Below are 22,699 nucleotides of genomic sequence, written 5' to 3' on the forward strand. Positions count from 1 at the left end.
GAGATGCTAAAACTGGTGAGGCCATGCCCTGAGAACCAGCACTTCTGTGTTTTCACCAAGTCAGCAGAAGGCTAGCTCTCTTTTGCTTCTCAGCAAGTAAGCAGGTGGCAGGTATCTCTAGAAACTTTAAAGATTAACTTCTGAGGGAAGCACTTCTAGGCCAAACTTTCAGAGGACTGAAACAGCAGCTACCCATCATTTGTGCACCATTCAGTTAAAGCTACTCATTAAAAGGGAAGTTTTACTATCACCCACTAGGAAGGGACCCTCCTGTTTTAACAGTTCCCCTTTGGGACAGCTTTGCATGCCCATTACACCAAGGTCTCTCTGAGGATTCAAAAGACAGGGCCCTAAAGATGGCTCACCTCTGCACAAAGCCCTCCAGGAGGCTGTGCAAGACATGGCTCCGGTACCGCATGAGGCGGACATCCTGAGGCGTGCTGTCAATACACTGTCCATTCAGGATGGGGCGCTCAAACATGTTGCTGAACTCCTGCCGGGTGCCGAGGAAGTCTGGGCGAACAAAGTCCACCATGCACCAGTACTCAATGAGGTTGTTCTGCAGGGGGTACCCGGTCAGCACCACCCGACGGCGAGAGCGAATGTTCTTCAGGGCCTGCGAGGTGCTGGCCTGGCAGTTTTTGATGCGGTGTCCCTCGTCACAAATCACCACATCAGGGCCAGGGCGGCATAAGGCCTTCTCAAACTCTAGGGAGGGAAGAGGATCCGGAGTCAGAGGGTGAGAGGGCCTGCTCTTAGTCAACAATATGAGAAGTAGGGGTGCACCCTGGAGGAGACAGAAGAAATGAAGGAAGCAGGAAAGCAAGAGTCAGCCCCCATTAGTGAAAGGGAGCCAACATCCAGGCTCCTGTGCATTTGGTGTGACATGTTAACCTGGACTATTGACTCTTGCAGTAAATACCTCTTTTCCCTCTTTCCTTTCCTTATTTTTGCTTTTTTTTTTCCTTTAGGCTAAAAGTGAAACACCTTTCATTCCTAGGGCTTATGCCAACTGGGTGGCAGAGAGCGTGACTTTACAGAGTACCAGACTAGGATTAAAAATGGGTCTGGGTGAGACTGATGGGAATCATCCAGACACTGCAGTTGGCTCTCACCCTCGTCAGCGTCTTGGCACCATCTGTGGGCTGGCTGGTAGGGAGTTAGCTAAAGGATAGAATCTTCCTGGAGTTACCTGCCAGTCATGGCTAAATGGCAAATTCATCCCAGCACCACCACAGAAGCAAACCTAGAACAATCTACAGATGAAGAGACCTATAAAATGAAACAGTCTCTGAACCTAAAAAAAATTTTCATCCCCAAATGGGCAAAAACCCCTTAGAAGAGAAAACAGAACTACAACTATGAGAAGAATGGCTTTCCCTAAAAAAAACACGGAGGTAAATTCTTTCATAAATTCATATTATTATTACCACACTGTATGCTAGTGATTTAAATACTTTATAAATATTTTCTTAATGCTATCCCAGAACACCTCTAGGGCGCGGTGAGGGGAACAGTCACTCTCCCAACTGCTCTGTGAGAGAAACAGGGCCAAATGGGCAGGGGAGTCTCCCTGAGCCAGCCTGTGCATGGCCCACCCAGAATTCCGCAGAGGCAAGGAAAGCAGCACCTTCTGAGAGCCAGTGGAGGTCATCCCACCGATCTTAGGGACCAAGATTTCTGGTTCGTGACAATACAACTCACATCAATAATCTTCAAATTTGACTTGGTGCTATTACAGACACTATTCCCTTTTTCCTAAAACACCACCCCTAAGAGTATCCCGGGGATAGGCTGCCCACCTCTCCGAAACTCCTGCTGTCGATCTTCCTCATCCAGATCAATGATGACTGGGTGAGAACGTTTCTTGGTTTTCTTCGATCTACCTGTGGCAAAGGATTTCTTCAGGGTGAGGAGTCTGTACATTTCGTACCCCATCAGCAGCACCCCACCCTCTGACACCCAATCAGCCATCACTTTAGCACGAGCTGCCATTGTCCTGCAAGAGTGAACAGAGAAAAAATTACTGCTTCCACTGTTCCCCAGGAAGAATTGCTCACAATCAGGGCCATGTTGATGTATATTCAGTGGCAGCATCACCGTGGCTGGTCAGCTGCCCAAGGACTTTCCCAGCATCCCAGAGACGCTCATGTCACTGAGGATGGACTGGGTCACTGATGACAGTTAAATAAGCAGAAAATCAGAAATGCAATGGCACAAGGCAAGCAAAAGTGACAACTCCTGGGACACCTGGGTGGCTCAGTTGGTTAAGTGTCTGACTCTTGATTTTGGCTCAGGTCATGGTCTCAGGGTTTTGAGATTGAACCCCGTGTTGGGCTCCGTGCTGGGCGTGAAGCCTGCTTAAGATTCTCTCTCTCCCTCTCCCTCCACTCCCACCCACGCCCTCTCTGTCTCTTAAAAAAAAAAAAAAAGGTGACAACTCCCTTGGATATACATGCATGGCTACAATTCTACATTTGAGAGAGAATTTCAAGTTATTCCCATAATAAATACAAGGTAGTAAAAGCAAGGACAATATTCTGCATTTTACCTGCCCGGGCCCTGGTGAGTAAAGAGCCAAGGACAAGCAATAAAGGAGAAAGAGCAGCAGAGCCCAGATGACACTCAGCACAGTTCCTCCACTCCTAAACAACTGAGCCCTAATTCATTAACTGCATGTGGACAAATGGTCCTGAAACCCAAGAAATAAGAGCAGGTGATCAACCACCTAGGAGGCCACTCACAGTCTCCTCATTTTGATGTGTGTGACCAAACATCACAAAAGGCAGCCTCTGCAGAAAACAAAGGCTATCTTCTCAATTATCCATGCCAGCGAGGGGAAAGGATAACATGGATAGCTGGCTTGAAACAAGAAATAGCTTTAGAATTTGAGAAATAAAGTTGAATTTATGAAATGGAAATATAAATAATTTTATTTACATCTAAAACAAAAGTTTGCACTTTTCAAAGCTTGAAAGTTATACCATTAAAGGTCAACTGTAGATCAGTGCTGAAAAGAGACTGTTGATTAGGCTTCTAAGAAAGAGAAATGTAAAAGGTGAAAAGTTAGAAGGTAGACAGTTTCATTTCATCATGTTGAATTTTACTATCCACATGGGAAAATAGGACGATATATGCATTTTTCAGGATATAAAAGCATCTTCAAGCAGAACATAAGAAATTTCCCAGGCTACATAACTGACTTTACTGAAAAGCCAGGTAGAGGAAAAAATGAGTAATAAAGGATAGGGGGCACATCGAGAAACCAAAAAGAATCTGGGAAGACAGGGTTCATATGAAAATAGATTGCCTTGATATCCAGACCCCGGGAAGAAGTCTAAAAGGAAAGAGCAAAGAGGAGAAGGTAGGCCACCTACTTGTGCTCATCATTCAAGATGTGAACTTTAAAGAAGCGAGGCTGGACTTCTTCAGGCTTATTGTCAGCTGGAAGGGCTTCAGGAGCTGGAAGCCACATGTTGAACTCTGCCAGCCAATTCTGAAGAGTATTAACCTGTCAGAAAGCCAAGTCCAGGAAGAGAGTTTTAAGAAACAAGCTCAAAGTTGAGCTCATTGAGCTTTTCAGTACCCAGCAAGGCATTAACCCAGAGCTCCTCAGAGGGCTGACTAAATGATGCCTTCCCCAACTCTTACCGGCACAATGGCAAGGACAGTTTTGGCTGGCGTGTGGCGGAAGAGGACATCGATGAAGGATATCACTTGCAAAGTTTTCCCCAGACCCATGCTGTGGGCCAGGATACAGCCAAAGCCACTACTGGTCTTAAACCTCTCCAGAGATTCAACCAGGTTATCATACAGGAACCGGATCCCACCAATCTGACAAGGGACAAACACGGGCATAGTTAAAGGAGCTGGCAAAGACCAGGGCTTTAGTTTTATTCATCTTGGAATTAGTCAGAATTAAGTAAATGAGCAGATACCACACCAGACAGTTGGTGTGGATGGCTACAGAAGTTTCCCTGAACCCTGACTAGTCTATTGGCTGGTGACAGTCTTCTTAGAGAAAACACAGAAAATCATTCACCTGGTACAATGGCCCATCTAAGGCAAAAATCTGCAGTACCAAATTTTTTTTTTTTTTAGCTTTTATATTTGAGTTTATTCTTCATTTAACTTTTAAAACACTACTGTAGTTGAATATTAAAACAAAAACAGTAGCAAGCAGTGAGCTATGATTATAGTCCTTCACTCATTCACTACCGCATATAAAATGCCAGCAGTGTTACTCACTGACCCCATTAAGAGGTCTGACACTGAACACCACCCCGGGATGATGTTCATCATCCTCATAGGCTTCCCCATTGTAATGGTGCCGTCTTTCCTGATTTAGATCAAAGTCCACCAGTTCTACCTGGTCCATTTCATCAGTCTCTTCCACTTCCTTCCTCTCAGGTAGGAGTTTTTCCAGCAAAGAGAGTTTATCAGGAGAGAGAAAGCCATTCCCAGGAAAGTTTACCTTAAATTCGATGATTAGGTGACCCTTCTCATATGGTCTACGATAAACTGGCATGCCTTAATTTAGCACACACTTGATACCTCCATGCTTGACAATTTGACCTAGGTGAGAGGTGATGACGATGGTTCGGTTGTCAAGAGTAGATATTGGCTTTTGAAGGCCGCACAGTGCTTCAACCAGCTGTATGTCCATACACATGAAAAGATCTTCTCCTCGCCGGGTAAAAACTGCGTGGTCCTTCTGATCTAAAACAATGATAATATCTCCAGGTTCCAGTCCTGGTTCTTGGTCTCCTTTCACCATGGAATGTTATCTTCTGGCCATCCTTCATGCCTCTGTCAATATGAACTTCTAGAATCTTCTTCTCTCGCACTATCTTCCTCCCATTGCAGCTTCTACATCTGTCTTTGGGACTGATCTGTTCCCCATGGCCCTGGCACTCCATGCACACAGACTGAATTTGCTGAACCATTCCAGGTCCTATCTGATGAGTTCTCATTTGCATTCCAGTACCTCGGCAATTGGGACAACATTCAACCGCTCCTTTCTTACCACCTCGGCCTTCACATTTATCGCAAATCACATTCTTTTGCAGAGCTAGTTTTCTTGCTGCACCATTATACAAATCTTCGAAGGTTACTGAGAGCTGATGCACAACATTTTTACCTCTCCTTTCTCGCTGCATCCTTCCTCCTCCTCCAAAAAAACATATCAAAGATGTCCACGGGGGAGCCAAAACCACCACCAGCTCCACCTTCTTTAATTGCCTGTTCTCCTTTGTCATATAATTCCCTTTTCTTTGCATCAGAGAGTACTTTGTAAGCTTGAGAAATCTGTTTAAACTTCTCTCCTTCATTTGGATTCTTATTAGGGTGGTACTTCAAGGCCAGTTTCCTGTAGGCCTTTTGCAATTCCTCTTGGGTGGCATTGGGTTTGACCCCTAAAACATCATAGTAAGTGGTTTCTTTCGCCATTTTCTACAGCTGGTGAGAGGGCCGAGGCCGGTGTGGGGGAGCAGGAAGGAGCGCGTTGCTGGGCACAGCTCAGGCAGCCGCCGCTCCTCCGCGTCTCACCGAGCATTCTGGAAAGTTCCTGCAGTACCAAATTCTTGACAGCATCTCTCACTCAGCCCTTGGTTGCTTACCTCAAGATAGCCCATTCCATGAGGAGCAGTTCTTATTAAGAGTTATTATGTTGAGTCAACCTCTGTCTTCATGGAACTTCCACTTGGTTCCACATGGAACACCACTTGGTCTTGGTTCAGGGCTCTGGGTCAACACAAACTACTCTGTTCCCTCCTATCAGGAAGTCCTTCAGACTTCTGACTCTTAAATCTCTTCTGGAACTACTTCCAGAATCAAATCAATTTCCTAATCAAAGCACTGCCCTCCAGACAGCATCCCAATCAGTCTTGCAGATCTCACAGAAGGAAGCTCAAGATCATTAAGCCGAGAGATCCAGTACCTTCTACACAATAGGGCAAACCTAAAGCTTGCCCTTCCCATTCATCAGGAATCCTGAAGCATCAACTCCTAAGAGGAAGGACACAGGCCTTTCCAATAAGCTGCTCTAGGTACCAAACAAGTACTTCACAGGCTGTGATGCTAAAAGCAACCAGCAGGTGATGCTCTCAGCAAGGAAGCTAAAAGGAAACAAAGAAGAGAGTCAAGATTTGCTGTACCTGATGAGGTTTCACTGCCTGTGCCAACTGCGGGGCCAGGAAGACATTCTCCTCCTCTGGAGGGTGGTTCAGGTTGACAAGGACCCGCCCCAGAGCATCGCGCTGGTTTAAGATGTCATTCACATGGGTGCCACCCTTCTCCTCTTCTTCATCCTCCTCACTGACAGACTCACTGCTGTCCACAATGTGCAGAGTGTCCTCCTCTCCAGAGCTCAGTTCAATCACCTCTGAGACAGCCAACAAAACAAAAACCCAGGGAGCGGAGATAATTTACTGCCCATCATTAAAGCATTACAGCATGGAAACAAAGTCAGAACTTGTAAAATTTTGAGTTTTATTATTTCTCTCTTCTAGCTTCAAGTTAAGACAAGGGAAAACCCTACATTTATAAGGAGACTCTGGGACATTTGTCACAGTCAGACCCCAAACCGAATGGGGAAGGACTGATTTCAATTCAGAGGTACAGCCAATTATTCAGGGTAAACATTGAGTCAGGAGGACGTGGAGGCACCTCTGGCTCGACCTTACCATCTCGACTGCTTTTTTCGTCCTCACTGCCACTGCTGCTGTCCAAACAAATGACTTCCTGGGCCAGGACCCGAGGAGGCAGTTGCGGACCATCGCTTGCTCTTAAGACAATTTCCTCTAGGGAAGGAAAGATGGAAGGGAATGTCAAAACCACATTTAGCTCAAACCTACCTCCCCAAATGACTTTTCAGCCTTCTTCCTTTGTTGCTATCAAGGGGACTATCCCCTGAGAAGCAGAGGGGTGTCCCAAATACCTCAGTCCCCTTTCTAACTTCCCTTGTCTTTACTGGTTCTTACCTCCTGGTGTCCACCTGACCACTAGAAAAGATCCTAATCCCTTGGCATGTCAAGATCCAAAGTTATGGTAGAAAAAATTCAAGTAAGATCCGAGGAGTTACATTAAAAAAAAAAAAACACACACACACATTATTATTATTATTTTTTAAGTAAAGTCTATGCCCACATTGATCTCACAACCCTGAGATCAAGAGTCTCATGCTCTACCCACTAAGCCAGCTGGGACCCCCGAGGGGTACATTTTTACCCATCTTAAATTTGTAGATATCTCTGATCATTTGCTCCTAAGAAACTGAATGACTCAAAAAGATTCCTGAGAGGCCACAGTCTTATTTCAGATCTGCCCCTCACCACTGTGTGTGTGCCCAAGGCCTCTTCTCCCTACACTTCAGGGCCTTTCCCGCCACCTCCACTGCTTACCGGGAAGGAACTCCAGGGGAACTGTAGGAATGGGGGCGGCGTAATCCTTCCTCTGCTGCTCCAGGCGTTTCCTTCTTTCCAACTCTTCCTGTTGTGCTGCTTTGGTAACCGGCTCCAACTGATCCTCCCGGAGCAGCTTTCTAAACATTACAAGAGTACTTGGGTTGGTTTACTTGAGATGTGGGCAATGTAATAATGTCAAGCTAAAAAGCTCATTGCTGAGCTCAGAGATCTGAGGCAGGAGGAAAGAGAAGCCCCATCAGTCCCACACAGCCATGCAACAGGCAAGGTTAAAAAAAAAAAAAAATGGGGGAGACTATAAGGCTCAGGTGATTCTGGGCTAATATTTTTTCATATTATTTAACTTCCTGAGACATGCCCCTAAAGATTCATCTTTGCACATAACAGATCAAGAGTAAAACAGAGTAATTCATGATTCATCAAGTTGAAAAACAGTATTAAAAAATAGAGTTGTTATGTGGGAAAGTATATAGATGATTCTGCATCTTTATTTCCCAAACTTTGAGTAAAATTTTTTTAAAATTTTATTATGTTATGTTAATCACCATACAACTTTATTTTATTTTATTTTATTGTTATGTTAGTCACCATATGATACATCATTAGTTTTTGATGTGGTGATCCACAATTCACTGTTTTCATGTAACACCCAGGGCTCCATGCAGTACGTGCCCTCTTTAATACCCATCACCGGGCTAACCCATCCCTCCAACCCCCTCCCCTCTAGAACCCTCAGTTTGTTTCTCAGAGGTCATAGTCTCTCCTGGTTCATCTCTCCCTCCGATCCCCCCCCTTCATTTTTCCCTTCCTTAATGTCCTCCATGCTATTCCTATGTTCCACAAATAAGTGAAACCATGTGATAATTGACTTTCTCTGCTTGACCTATTTCACTTAGCATAATCTCCTCCAGTCCCATCCATTTTGATGTAAAAGTTGGGTATTCTGATGGCTGAGTAATATTCCATTGTATATATGGACCACATCTCCTTTATCCATTCATCTGTTGAAAGGCATCTCAGCTCTTTCCACGGTTTGGCTATTGCGGACATTGCTGCTATGAACATTGGGATGCACGTGGCCCTTCTTTTCACTACATCTGTGTCTTTGGGGTAAATATCCAGGAGTAAAATTTTTAAGCTATCATTATGTTTGAAAAAAAAAAACACAAAAACAGATGCGGGTAGGAGGAGAAAAAGATCTCACTGATCTCCTTTCTTTCTTTTTTTAAAGATTTTATTTATTTGACAGAGAGACACAGCGAGAGAGGGAACACAAGCAGGGGGAGTGGGAGAGGGAGAAGCAGGCTTCCCGCCGAGTAGGGAGCCCAATGTGGGGCTCGATCGCAGGACCCTGGGATCATGACCTGAGCCGAAGGCAGACACTTAATGACTGAGCCACCCAGGCGCCCCACACTGATCTCCTTTCAATAGCAAAAGAAGGGCTGTGACACAAGGAAGGGTTGTGGGGGATTTGGACAGTTAAGGTAGCTCACATCTGCCATTCACTTAGCTCAAGGAAAAAGCCCTGCTTTGGACCAGACAGTCCCCTGCCAACCAAAGTTGAGCTCTAAGAAAATGAGAATTCAACTTCTTTTATCTCCTCCTGTTTTGGAACATAAGGGAAAAATAAAGGAAAAAACAGAGTCCAACCAGAACGACCTAACATCCTTGGGCTGCCCCCAGGGCCTCCAGAGAGTAGGAGACTCCCCAGCACAGCCTGAGCGCCCACCACGTTTGCCCCACAACCTCTGACAGCCTGGGGTGATCCTGAGCTGCATCTCCACTATTAATTGGGGCACACAGCTTACATTTTTCTTCTTTGGAAAGGGGACTCTCCCGCTCAAACCAGTCCTGCTGACAGCCTTCAAGTGAAGGTAATACCTCTACTCCTTCCCTTCTCCTCTCACTCTAAGCACAGCTCACCGTATGTTTCTCCTCATGTGGGAGGGCTTCTGAGCTCTCTTCTTTTTGGGGTCCTCGGAGGCTAGGCTCTTGCCTTGGTGGCGCCTAAGCTGCTCTGAAGGCTCAGACTGAGATGAGGTAGTTGAAGTGCACCGCGGTGGCCGCTGCCCATCTTCCTCCAGCTGGGCACACTCAGTGCCACACATGTCTCCCAGGGATGGGTCTGAAAAGACAAGGGGAGAGAGGTGCCAGGGACTGACCTTTACAGGGAGAAAAGTGGGTTTTATTTTATTTTATTTATTTATTTGACAGATAGAGAGCACAAGTAGGCAGAGCAGCAGGCAGAAGGAGAGGGAGAAGCAGGCTCCCTGCTGAGCAGGGAGCCCAATGCGGGGCTCGATCCCAGGACCCTGGGATCATGACCTGAGCCGAAGGCAGACGCTTAACGACTGAGCCACCCAGGCATCCCGAAAAGTGGGTTTTGATGCCAGGCACACCTGGGTTCCAATCTCAATTCAGCAACTTATTAGCTGGTAAGCTAAGGCAAGTGACTTTATAGCTCTCTGAATCTCAGTGGACTGATTTATAAAATGAGAATAGCGATGCCTACATTTCAGAATTGTTATGAGGACTGAATAGTGTGCATGTCTAGAACCAAGCCTGCTTCCGAGTAGGCTCACAACAAATGACAGCCATCACTCTTGCTATAATTTAACACTCTGAGGAGAGTGAGGAAGCTTCATGGCCTCAGAATGTTCTGAAAGGGACAACAGGTTTCCAAATACAGCTCACACTCACTTGTGTCTCATCTGCCAAAAAGGGGAATATCCCTCCTTTCAGTGTTTTAAAGCATTCACTCCTTCGATTCACTGGCCATTCAATGAGGGCCTACAACATGCCAAACACTGTCCAAGATGCTTCAAGGGATGTTTTTAAGACTTCTTCCTTGCAAGGAGCTTGTTTGTTTTCTAGACATAATAAAGCAAGGTGTGCTAAACACCACAGGAAGGGCAGTCTAACTGACCTAAAGAACTTAAAAATATAAGACATCATTTTTCTAGCCAGAGATAATTAGCTAAATCAAGAATAATTGCCTTAGGGTCACAGGAATATGAAAGACAACTACTTTGTGGTGTGATCACACAAGGAATTACATGAGAGGTAAAATATAAGTGAAGCCTTGAAAGGTGAGAATGTCTAAAGGTACTGCCTTGAGGAGGGGAAAAAAGGAGGAAATTCCTGGCGGAGGGAATGTCATTTGTGTCATCAAATGCCAGCAAGGACTGGGGTTGGAAAAGCAGGGTCCGAGTGCACACCCTCTTCCTCAGCCTGCCGAGCAGCATTCTGTTTATGCGATGGGCAGGCTTTGACAGTCACATAGATCATAAGCCTGTCTCCAAATCCACCAGAGCCTCCCAGATACAAGAAGTACACAACCAAAAAGTCTTTCCTAAAGGTAAGAGCAATGTAAAGCTAGAACATAAACGCTATAACTGAGATGGGCTGATCAATGCCACTTCACTCTCAGGCAGGAAGGACTCAGGAAGTCTAGGGTTTTGGTGGGATGATTTTTGTTTGTTTTTAACTAAACTTTAAAGATTTGCTTATTTATTTTAGAAAGAGAGATAGAGAGCACGAGTGGGGGGTGGGCAGAGGGAGAGGGAGAGAGAATCTCAAGCAGATTCCATGCTGAGCACAGAGCCCGATGTGGGGTTCGATCCCATGACCCCAAGATCACAAGCTGAGCCAAAGTCAAGAATGGGACACTCAACCAACCACACCACATAGGCACCCCATGTTTTTAACTAAACTTTAAACTTTATTTGGATTTCACCAGTTTTCCACTAATGTCCTTTTTCTGCTACAGGATTCCATTCAGGATATCATGTTGCATCTAGCTCTCATGTCTCAGTCTCTCTAAACTGTGGCAGTTTCTCAATCTATTCTTGTCTTTCATGACCTCGACAGTTTTTTGAAAAGTACTGGTCAGGTGTTTTGTAGACTGTCCCCTAATTTGAGCATCTGATGTTTTCTCATGATCAGACTGGAGTTATGCTTTGCAGGGAAAGAATACCACAGAAGTAAAGTGTCCTTCCTTCTCATCACATCTTATCAGGATACATGCTATCAATATGACTTACTACTGGTGATATTAACCTTCATCACTTGTTTAAAGTGGTGTCTGCCAGATTTCTCCACTGTAAAATTACTATTTTCCCCCTTTCCATATTTTATAAGCAAATCACTAAGCCCAGCCCACATTCAAGGGGAAGAGAATTAAACACTATTTCCTGAGAGAGGGGCATCAAAGAATTTCTGGACATATGTCAAAATCACATGCAAATATTTGGGGTGGTAGAGAACTGTGAGGCTTTGAGAATGCAAATATCCAGTTTCTTAAAATTTACCCACTCATTTTAACATTCATCAGTGGATCTTACCAGGAGGAATTATTACTATGGTGTTCTAATAGTGGTTTTTCATTTTCCTCTTTATGTCTACATTCATTATTTGGAATTCTTCTGTGAGGAAGATCTGTCCCTTCTCCCTCATTTATATATTCAACATTTGTTTATATCAGTATGGACTCAGGTGCCAGTAGGGTAAGAAACACTGAACACTGTAGCCTTTGGTAAAGGGAGACAGTGCTGCCATAGACTTCAGTGAGTGAACCAGTAAGCTGATGTCCCCAAACCAAAAGAAAGACGTATCATGGGTCATCATCATATGCACTTAATCACCAAAAAATAACAAATGGACTATATCATAAGCCAGTGGCCAAGTCACAGAATCATGAGTGTTCCAGATACTCTATCACTGCTTATCTTCTGTGGTTTGGTGTAGCCCCTATTATCACTGTGGGTTCCTTATGGTCTCTTTCAGATGGATGTCAGGTTCTAGAACAGCATGGAGTTGGGAACTAATGTTTCCTGAGAGATAGCCAAGCATAGGGGTTTACTATGGACACTGAAACCAGACTTCTGGGGTGTGACACCAGCTGTCCCTTATTTGTTCAATTATATAAAGGGAATAACAACTGTCATGCTATTCCTTAGCCTGACAGTTGAGGAGATGGTTATGTGAGACAGCCTAGACGAAGTGCTGGAACAATGCACATGGTAAACACCATATAAAACAGCTGCTGCTTTTCCTAGGACTACTATCATTCCAGCTATAAGGAATGAGTTTGGTTTCTTATCTCCTCTCTTTCTTATGATAACTGCAAGGTGAATTTTGCTCCCCTCATTCTAAATGTGAGAAACCAAAGCCCTAAAAAGTTAAAAAAAAAAAAAAAGGAAAGAAAGAAAGAAATAGCTTGCCTATGGGTATATAGGAACCAAGTAGGAAAACAGGAGCAGACCGATAAGAGAACAAGCCTCATGGTCAGGCAGTGCTAGTGTTGAATCCTGGTGCTGTCACTTACTTACTAGCTCTATGTTCATGAGTTCAACTTTTCCAAGCCTTAGTTCCCCACATTTGTAAAATGGGGGTGTCAACAGCTCTCTTAGGGAAAATATCCTTCTTTAAACCCAGGTCTGCCATACTCCATGAAACTTCATACTCCCAACCACACTGAACAGTCTAAGGAGCAGACAAAGCTACAGGGCTTGCTCAGCCATGCTGAGTAGCAGTATTTATTCATGTGGAAAATTCAAACTTTATATATTCTATATATATTATATATTCTAATCAAAAATCAGAAATAAGAAAGCAAAAGGAGAAGCAGAAATGACACAAACTGCATTGTTCTTACAAAATGAGCATTTCTTACAAATACACAGGTACATGTGTATACACACACACACACACACACACACACACACACCAGCCACATGAAACTGCAGACCACATCCTCGTTCTAAACCTCTCCACATGAGACTACCACAAACTAGCCACTGTTGCCTCTCCTGCCCCTTGCCTTTTAGTCTAGCCTAACACACATGGGAGCATTTGAGTACCAGGCCCTGTACCAAGGCACAGTGGAATGGTCCACATGGGGAAACCTGTGAGGCGAGCACCTAACAACAACAACACTTGGGGAAAGGACACCCAATCCAGCCTTGCCTAGGGCTGGGCATGGGGGTAGTAGTCCTCGGAAAAGCAGCGGCTGTTTTATATGGTGTTTACTATGTGCTGAGCATTGTTCCAGCACTTTGTCTAGTCCTCCCATGTCCTCCTTGGGAGAGGTGAAACCTGGGTTTAATCTAATATAATAAGTAGGCACCAACTAGTAAAAGGAAAGAAAGAACATTCTAGGCAGATACAGGAACATAAGCAAAAGGAACAGATACTTTAAACAAGGTGGAATAGTTGAGAAAATACATGCAGTTCAATACTGGCTAAAATTAATTAAGCAAAACAGCAGCAGGAAGGGCCTTCCAACCCAACAACCACTTCCCTATCTTTCCCCAGGAGCCCCTCATCTAAGACAGACTAAGGTATATGCCCAAGATCCTTCCTACATCCTGGCACAGACATCAACCCCTGTCCAGGGGAGGACTAGTTCCAAGGCCCTTTCTTCCTAGCCTTCTACATTCCACTGACAACTGTTTGGGTGGGGAGAGGAAGCTAATGTGGCCAATGTAAAATCTGGGGCTGGAAGGGGGTAGTGGGCATGGACATGTGTGCACAAATGCACACACACTCACATGTAAGTACCCCGGGTGATTCACTCTCCTGCAGCAGCGGTGGAAGCAGCTTCCTTGGCTCTCATACTGAGAGAACACTGAAGGGTTTTAGGTAGATACCTTGCTTTTTGAAGAGCAAAGGGGAAATGGCTAAGGGAGGTATCAGACAAGAAATGTTCGTGAGGGGACAATGCAATTCCATTAACAGGAGCGAGAGGTTAAAACATCACAGTCCCTTCTCTGTTACCACAGGATCCACAGCAGGCCTTTTACAAAAGGCCTCCCAAAGACAGCAGAGTCCACGGTGACAAGAAGCACTGGGAACACAACACGAGCCTTGGCTTGTGGACATCTTCCACCCACTGAGAAAGTAAGGTGCTCCTGCTCTGTGTGTCCAGCCAGATACGAGAACTGAAAGAGAAGTTCCAAAGGAGCTGCAAATCTGACTGGCTACCCTCCCCTCAAACAGTCCTCTCCTATTTCTACCTGAAGCACTACCCGAGGAAAGAAAGGTCAGCAATTCTGTTTTCCTTAAGAAGAACTACCATTGCTTCGGGCCCCCACCCGTCCAAAGAGCTGACACTTCCATGGCGTTGTCACAGAGTATTACTGTCACTTCTCTCCTAACTTATAGCCCTCAATTCTTCCCTTGTAAAGCGGGGGGCTATCATATTCTTCATCCCAAAGGAACAGATTGCTGGACAGCAGAGTCCCTAAGAGGGGATATCTCTTGCTAAATGGCTACTTGACCAATACTGCAGCTTGCCCTACACAATTACACTTGAGGCTGGGTTGGCACACCTCAACTTGGTGTTTTGCTAGGTCCTCTGACCTGGTTCCGATAATGAAATTTGATGTTCTCCTGGCCTTAAGGCCTTTTGTTTCTATTTCACAAGCAAATTTATTGAGTAACCACTTGGAGGAACAGTTGGAAGCAAGGTTAGAAAGCAGGCAGATAGGACAGAGTCAGAGTATAGAGGGCAGGCCTTGAATGTCAGGTCAAGGGGTCTGCTTTTCATCTACTGGGCAGTGGGAATTTGTTGCCAACTGTTGTATTTCCTTTTTCTGGTTTCTGCCTTGCAGAGTGGGCTGTTTCTGGGAGAAGGAAGAACAAAATCTGATAACCTTTCAATATCACAGACAAATTCACAATCAAACATTCCAGCTTGTAAGGTCTAGCTTTGAATTCCTGTCTGACTCAGGGTTGAATGTGGCCAAGTACAGTAGCAATTTTAAAATGATCAAAGTATATACAATTCTCATGTATACTTAGTTCAGACACAGGTTTCCCCTTTACACAGAGGATACAGGTCTAAACCAACTCCTTACCAACCAGTATTCTTTGAATGAATCTTCAGCTTCTGGATTCAACAACACTGTTTGCTTGTTAAAGAGCTTTAGTTTACAGATGTACTAATATTTAAAGTTTGTTGTCATGTAAGTCAATGGTTTACAAGTGCTTCATTGCTGCTTCATGATGCTTATTATGAAGTTTCTGGTTTTTACATAACACTATAATATATACCACATCTTAAACTATTCTTAATAATAAACTATTATTTCAAAATTTCTATAATTAATTTTTCCCCAAGTCAAAATGCAACTTTCCACTGCATGTTCTTTTGTATCCTCTGAATAATGAACCATGTGAATTTACAACCTAATCAAAATCATTAATTTAACTTTCAAAAATAGCCCTCCCTAAACTTCTGGAAAATAATCCACTAAAAGCCGCTAAGGAAAAAGAGAAAAGGGTCAACAAGGAGGTAAAGAGACATGTGGTTTAAAAAGTCAATGATTATTACCACCCAAATTCAGGATCATAGAATCAGATCTGGTCGCAAATACCCCTGAACTTTCTCCTTCACGTGAGCCAGCTGTGAGCAGCAATCACTAGAGTTAATATAAACACCAACGAACACTTACATAAGCTTCTCAGGAATGAGTTATGAACACCACCACGACAAATATGACTAGCTAAACGAGGAACATTGAAAGAAAAATCTCTTATGTTTCATTTGTTGGGAGTATAAGGTACAAACACACTTCCAGGACCCTCTCTCTTCTTCCTTCCCAATCCCATCTGTATAAACAAAGCTCAGTGAATTCCAAGTCTTACCATATGCCTTACGGTGATGTGATGCAATGGGATGTATACACCACAACTATTATGTATGTGTGCCAAAACATTACTTGAATCTCAACACACCTTGAGATCTCACTACCAGTTTGCAAAAATACAGGGAAAAAGGACCATGCAGACAGAGTGGAGTGGCCACTGGAGCTGTATGCACTCTGTTCTAAGGAGCAACCAGCAGTGTGATGAAGCAGGCCAGGGACCACTTACACCTGAGATAGACTACAGGACAGCACGTACCAGAGGTAGAAGTCCAAGTCAAACACAGAAGGACAGCCTCACTGAACAACCAAGAGTGTCATCTGTGCCCGAAGTGATTTCAGCAGCAGCCGGTACCTGTGGTGGATTTCCAGGTGAACTAAGGCATTCTTAGCTGAGACACCAAGACATGGTTAAAGCAGTATTAGAACATCCAGGTAGCTGCTTTCCAAGTAAAAAACCAGCTGACAATGTATTGATGTATTTGAATCAGCTGACAATGTAATAAAGATAATATCCATGATTCTCAGAAAACAAAAGAATTATGTTAAATTTGTTAAGCAAGACCACAGGATGCATTCAGCAAAATCTAGAAATGTATGAAACTACAGTAACAAGTGAATCCTTTTCTTCTGCAAATAAGTTGCAAGGAAAAAAAGAAAATGAAAAAGAAGTAAGGGAAGCTCAGATTAAGCAGATTTAAAAGACAAATAAACTAAATGTGGAATTTGTAGGGATTTTAATGAAATAACAGTAAAAATAATCTTTAAAAGATAATCAGGGATTATCCAGATAGTTCATGATATAAGGAATTATTGATTTAAAATATTTAAGTGTGATAATGGTATTGTGTTTATTTTTGTTTTTGTTTCTAGGACTTTAATGTTAGAAGATAGAGTAAATACACTCTGAAGTTTACAGATAAAATGTTACAACATTAAGGATCTACTTCCAAATAATCCAAGGTTGGAGAGAACAAATGAAACAAGACTAGCCTTGTATTCACAACTATTGAAGAGAATACTGGAAATACAGGGTTTATTTTACTATTGTCTCTTTTTCTATTTCATTTGAGATTTTCCAGAATAAAACTCCACAACTATTTTAATTTTAGAAGTCTTAACAGAAGATAAAATATAATAAGCACTAATCTCTAAACTATTTAGATCTCAACTTTTCCACATTTGTTAATATACATTTGCATAGTTTATACTGGTAACCAATGAGTACACATCATTTTGTGTTCTGTTTTGGTCACATGTTACATACATATAAATATTTCTTTGACATAGTCCACATACTCATCATTTTAATGGCAGGCTATCAGTAAATCACAGAATGCTTTGTCATTCAGGCTCACTCTTAGTTTTTATTTGTATCTTTAGTGGCATAAATATCTTTGCACAAATTACTTTTCCTTTTGATTTACTTATTTGTGGTACAATCCACTATAGTTGGGGAAATGAGCAAAGAGTTTAAATGTTCAGATATTGGCAAACTTTTTCTATAAAAAGCCTGATAGTAAACACTTCAGGTTTTGTGGGTCATGGGTCTCTGTTGTAACTACTCAACTTTACCAGAGTAGCTCAAAAGCAGCCATACATAAACATGTAAGTGAACAAGGACAGCTGTGTTCCAGCACAATTCTGTTTACAAAAACAGGCCAAAACAATTTTGAAAAAGAACAAAGGAGGACACACACTTCCTGATTTCCAAACTTACTATGAAGCTACAATGATCAAAACAATGTGGAACTAGCATAAAGACAGCAATATACACCAATAAAATAGGGCAGAGAGCACAGAAATAAACCCTCACATATATGGTCAAAGGATTTTCAACAAGAGTGCCAATACCATTCACAAGAAAAGGACAGTCTCTTCAGCAAGCAGTGCTGGGAAAACCACATATCCACATGCAGAAGAATGAAACTGGACCCTTACCTTACACCATATACAAAAATTAACTCAAAATGGATCAAAGACCTAAATGTAAAACCTAAAATTATATAAAACTTAGAAGAAAACATAACGGTAAAACCTGATGACACTGGATTTGGCAATGAGCTCTTGGATAGGAAACCAAAGGCATAGGCAACAAAAGAAAGAAAAAAAAGACAAATTGGACTTCATGAAAACTTAAAATTGTGGGCAGGAAAAGACACTACCAACAGAGTGAAAAGACAACCCATGGAATGGGAGTAAATATTTGCAAGCCATGTATCTGATGAGGGATTAATATCCAAAATATATAAAGAACTCCTAAGACTCAGTGACAAAAACCAAACTGATTCAAAAATGGCAAAGGACATAAACAGACATTTCTCCAAAGAAGATCTATAAATGACCAATAAGCAACTGAAAAGATGCATAAAATCACTCATCATTAGGGAAACGTAAATTGACACTACAATAACATATCACATCACAGCCATTTAGGATGGCTACTACCAAAAAAACCAAAGAACCAGCATTAGCAAGAATGTGAAGAAATTGGAACCCTTGTGTGCTGTTGGCAAGAATGTACAATGACAAAGCTGCTATGGAAAACAGTATGGCAACCCCTCACAAAGTTAAAACACTGGATTGCCATATGATCCAGCCATTCCACTTCTGGATGTATACTCGAACTGACAGTAGGGTCTTGACATGACATACAGCTGTTTTCATAGCATCATTATTTATAATAGCTAAGATGTGGAAACAACCTAAGTATCCACTGATGGATGAAGGGATAAGCAAAATGTGATATATGCACACAATGGAATAGTACACAGCCTTTAAAAAGGAAGGAAATTCTAACACACACTACAGCATGAGTGAATCTTAAGGACATTATGTTAAGTGAAGTAATTCAGTCACAAAAGGACAAATACTATACGATTCCATCTATATGAGGTACTTAAGGTAGTTAAAATCATAAAGACAAAAAGTAGAATGGTGGTTCCCAAGGGGTAGGAAGAAAAAGTAATGGAGTGATGGTTTAATGGTTATAGCGTTTCAATATGGGATGATGAAAAAGTTTTGGTGATGGTTAGTGGTGATGGTTGCAGAACAATGTAAATTTACTTAATGCCACTAAATTCTACACTTTAAGATGGCTAAAATAGGATGCCTGGTGGCTTAGTTGGTTGTTCATCTGACTCTTGATCTCAGCTCTGGTCTCAATCTCAGGGTCATGAGTTCAAGCCCTGCATTGGGCTCCACATTGGGCATGGAGCCTACTTAAAAAATAAAAAATGAAAATGGCTAAAATGGTAAATTGTATGTTACATATATTTTAACACACACAGTTGACTTAGTCATTATGCTAAGTTAAAGAAGTCTAACACAAAAGGCCTCATATTGTATAATTCCATTTACAGAAATGTCCAGAACAAGTAAATCTCTACAGACAGAAGTATGATAGTGGTTGCCAGGGACTGAGAGAGAGGATAATGGGAGTGACTGCTTATGGATAAGGGGGTTTTCTTTTTGGGGTGATGAACATGTTCTGAAATTAGACAGTGGTGATGGTTCAAAAACCTTGATATACTAAAAATCATTGAACTGTACACTTCAAAATGGTGACTTATACCTCAATAAGAATATATACATATTTTTAAATGTTAGCTTGCTGCTTCTGCTTGCAGCTAAGGTGGAATAGCCTGAGGCAAACCAATGCTTGCCCTAAGAATAGCTAGAAATATGTTATCAAATTTAAAAACAACAAGAGCAACAACAACAAAGCCTTTTGAAGGCACTGAAGAGATGCTGAGAGGACCAGAAGTAGAAGGGACGAGATTCCAGAGGAAGGGAAAGTAAGAAGAGATGAGCCAGCATTCTACTGCCATTTATTCTCCTCTTTCGCCAAGTCTGGTTGCTGGGGCAAGCTGAGAGTCACCCAAACAGAGGGCTGTTAATAAGTAAACAAACCAGAAGAACTTTTGACAATTTCACTGGACTAAAAAGACAAAACTTGAAGACATGAGGGACCACGATCCTGGTGAAAAGGCGAAACACAGAACTGAGGCAAAAACCCAGTTCATTTCCATTCAAGCCATTTACTTCACTCTAAAGCTGAGTGAGATGGAGGTTAAGAAGCTAAGCAGAATACCACTGAAAAGCAGAGCAGATGTTTCTGCAATCTTGAGGTGCAGAGAAGATAAGGATTAGAATTAGGAACTATCAGAGCAGATGGTCCCAGTGAACATCTTGGCTCTCAGTTGGAACTTATGGGATGACCACACTCTAGAAACAGGGGTGTGCCAGAAGTAAACAAATGCTTCTAAACTATGATCAGCATTTATTGCACTTTGTCTCGCTGGATTAAGGTGACCAGCCCCACTATATGTGCCTAGAAGAGGAAAAGGACACTCTCTAAAGATATCATCCATAGTCTCTAAAACTTTCTATATACACTGCCCAGCATTCAATGAAAAATTACCAGCTATGCCAGAAGACAAGATCAAATGATCAAAAACTAAGAAGGACAAACAGACAATAGAACCAAAATCACTGGTGATCTAGATACTAAAAAATAAAAAATAAAACGGATAAAATGTGTAAAAAAAACAAAGAAATGGAGAAAATAAATGAAAAGATGGATAATGTCACCAGATAATCAGAATATATAAAAGAAGAGAATCAATTCTCACTGATATGTGGAATTTAAGAAACAAAACAGAGGATCATAGGGGAAAATAGGAAAAAATAGAACAAGATGAAACCAGAGAGGGAGACAAACCATAAGAGACTCTTAATCATAGGAAACAAACTGAGGACTCCTGGAGGGGAGGTGGGGAGGGGGAATGGGTAACTGGGTGAAGACATTAAGAAGGGCACGTGATGTACTGAGCACTGGGTATTATATAAGACTGATGAATCATTGACCTCTACCTCTGAAACCAATAATACATTATATGTTAATTGAATTTAAATTTTAAAAATAAATTAAAAAAAAGAATCAAAGAGATATTCTAGAAACAACATATATAGTAATGAATCAAGAAGCTCCATAGATGACAGGTAGGATAAACAGAAAAAAAAAAAAAAATACAACAAAAAACCATTCCTAGGCAGATTATATAGCAAAAGTGCTGAAAACTAATGACAAAGAAAAAAATTGCACAAGCAGTCATGAGTGGGGGAGAACAAAATACCTTCAAAGGAGCAACAACAGAATAACAATGAATTCTTGAGACATGAAAGGCACTAGAAGACAGTGGAAAATTTCTACGTTTTTAAAGAAAATAACTGGCAACCTAGAATTTTGTACCAGCTAATACATGACTCAAAAATGAGGGCAAAATAAAGCAACTTTCAGACAAACAAAAACACAGATTAAATTTGTTGCCCAGAAACATACCCAAAAATAAATACCAAAGGAAATCCTTTAGACAGAAAGAAAATGATCTCAGTCAAAAAACAGAAATGAAGGAAGGAATGAAAAATAACAAAAAGGGAAGTGCTCCTAACCATTTCCAATTGGCACTGCTTGATTTGATGTTTGCTCAAATAAACTCTTAAAAATTGAAAAGAATAACAAAAAGGGTCTATGTGTGGAAAATATAAATACTGACCAGAGAAAAACAATATTTTGTGGCATTTAAAATATACAGAATTAAAATAAGGATATATAACATAAAATGCAGGAAAGAGGTAAACAGATTTAAAATGTTCTAAGGTGGGGCACCAGCATGGCACAGTTGGTTAAGCGTCTGACTCTTGGTTTTGGCTTAGGTTGTGATCTCAGGGTGGTGAGATAGAGCCCCATATCAAGCTCCATGCTCAGCAGTCTGCTTGAGATTTCCTCTCCCTCTCCCTCTGTCCTTCCTGCTTGTGCTAGCTCTCTCTCTAATAAATAAATAAATAAATAAATAAATAAATCTATCTTAAAAATTAAAAATAAAAAAAAGTTCTAAGATTCTAATATAGTTGGGGAAGTAATAAAAGCAATGATTTATATTAGACAAGGATAGATACTGTAATCTAGGATAACCACTACAAGCACAGTAAAAGACTGTATAACTAACAAGCCTGTAGGGAGAAAACTGAATCTAAAACAACAACAAAAAGCCACACACAAAAAAAACAACTTGATTAATCCAAAGGAAGAAAAAGAACAAGACAGAAGATGAGATAGAAAATAAATACCAACATGATAAATTTTAACACAACTATATCAATAATTACATTAAATATAAATGAACTAAAGTCCAATTAAAAGACTAAGACTGGATTAAAAAAACAAAACCCAACTAACTGGTGCTAGCATGAAAAACAACTTAAATAAGAGGAAAAAAGTTGAAAGAGAATAGAAAAAAAAGTTGAAAAAAAGACACTAAGAAATGCTAACCAAAAGCTGACATATCTATACTCATATCACGTGAAAGAGACATTAGGGTAAGAAGCACACTAGAAATAAAAAGGGACGTTTCATAATGACAAAAAGTCAGTGTACAAAGAAGATATAGCAGTATCAAATCTGTATGCACACAATATCTTAGCCTCAAAATACATCAAAACTGACAAAACTGAAAGAAGGAATACAGAAATCTACAAATCTACAAAAGACCAACATGCCTTTTTCAAGAATAAGAGCCAACAGACAAAAGTACCAGTAAGGCCATACAAGAACTGAATGAAACAATT

General features: G+C 41.6%; 1 protein-coding gene and 2 pseudogenes across 3 annotated transcripts in view; 1 reads left to right on the forward strand and 2 right to left on the reverse strand.

The window, feature by feature from the left end:
• RAD54L2 (RAD54 like 2) overlaps positions 1 to 22,699 on the reverse strand; it is a 144,224-nt gene that overhangs the window by 54,531 nt on the left and 66,994 nt on the right. For all 3 annotated transcript variants that reach the window (XM_028124503.2, XM_028124506.2, XM_028124505.2), the window contains 8 exons: positions 9,345 to 9,546; positions 7,401 to 7,540; positions 6,684 to 6,800; positions 6,156 to 6,382; positions 3,652 to 3,834; positions 3,378 to 3,511; positions 1,803 to 1,999; positions 366 to 708 (listed from right to left, as the gene is read on the reverse strand). In XM_028124503.2, the coding sequence (XP_027980304.2) occupies positions 366 to 708; positions 1,803 to 1,999; positions 3,378 to 3,511; positions 3,652 to 3,834; positions 6,156 to 6,382; positions 6,684 to 6,800; positions 7,401 to 7,540; positions 9,345 to 9,546 (1,543 nt within the window). The remainder of the gene's footprint in view (positions 1 to 365; positions 709 to 1,802; positions 2,000 to 3,377; positions 3,512 to 3,651; positions 3,835 to 6,155; positions 6,383 to 6,683; positions 6,801 to 7,400; positions 7,541 to 9,344; positions 9,547 to 22,699) is intronic.
• On the reverse strand, positions 4,257 to 5,448 carry LOC114225088 (dnaJ homolog subfamily A member 1-like; annotated as a pseudogene).
• On the forward strand, positions 16,274 to 16,484 carry LOC114225089 (SNRPN upstream reading frame protein pseudogene; annotated as a pseudogene).

This window comes from Eumetopias jubatus, unplaced genomic scaffold, assembly GCF_037043125.1.
Source record: "Eumetopias jubatus isolate StellerSeaLion01/CBP00866 unplaced genomic scaffold, mEumJub1_p1.0 scaffold_1, whole genome shotgun sequence".
NCBI lineage: Eukaryota > Metazoa > Chordata > Mammalia > Carnivora > Otariidae > Eumetopias > Eumetopias jubatus.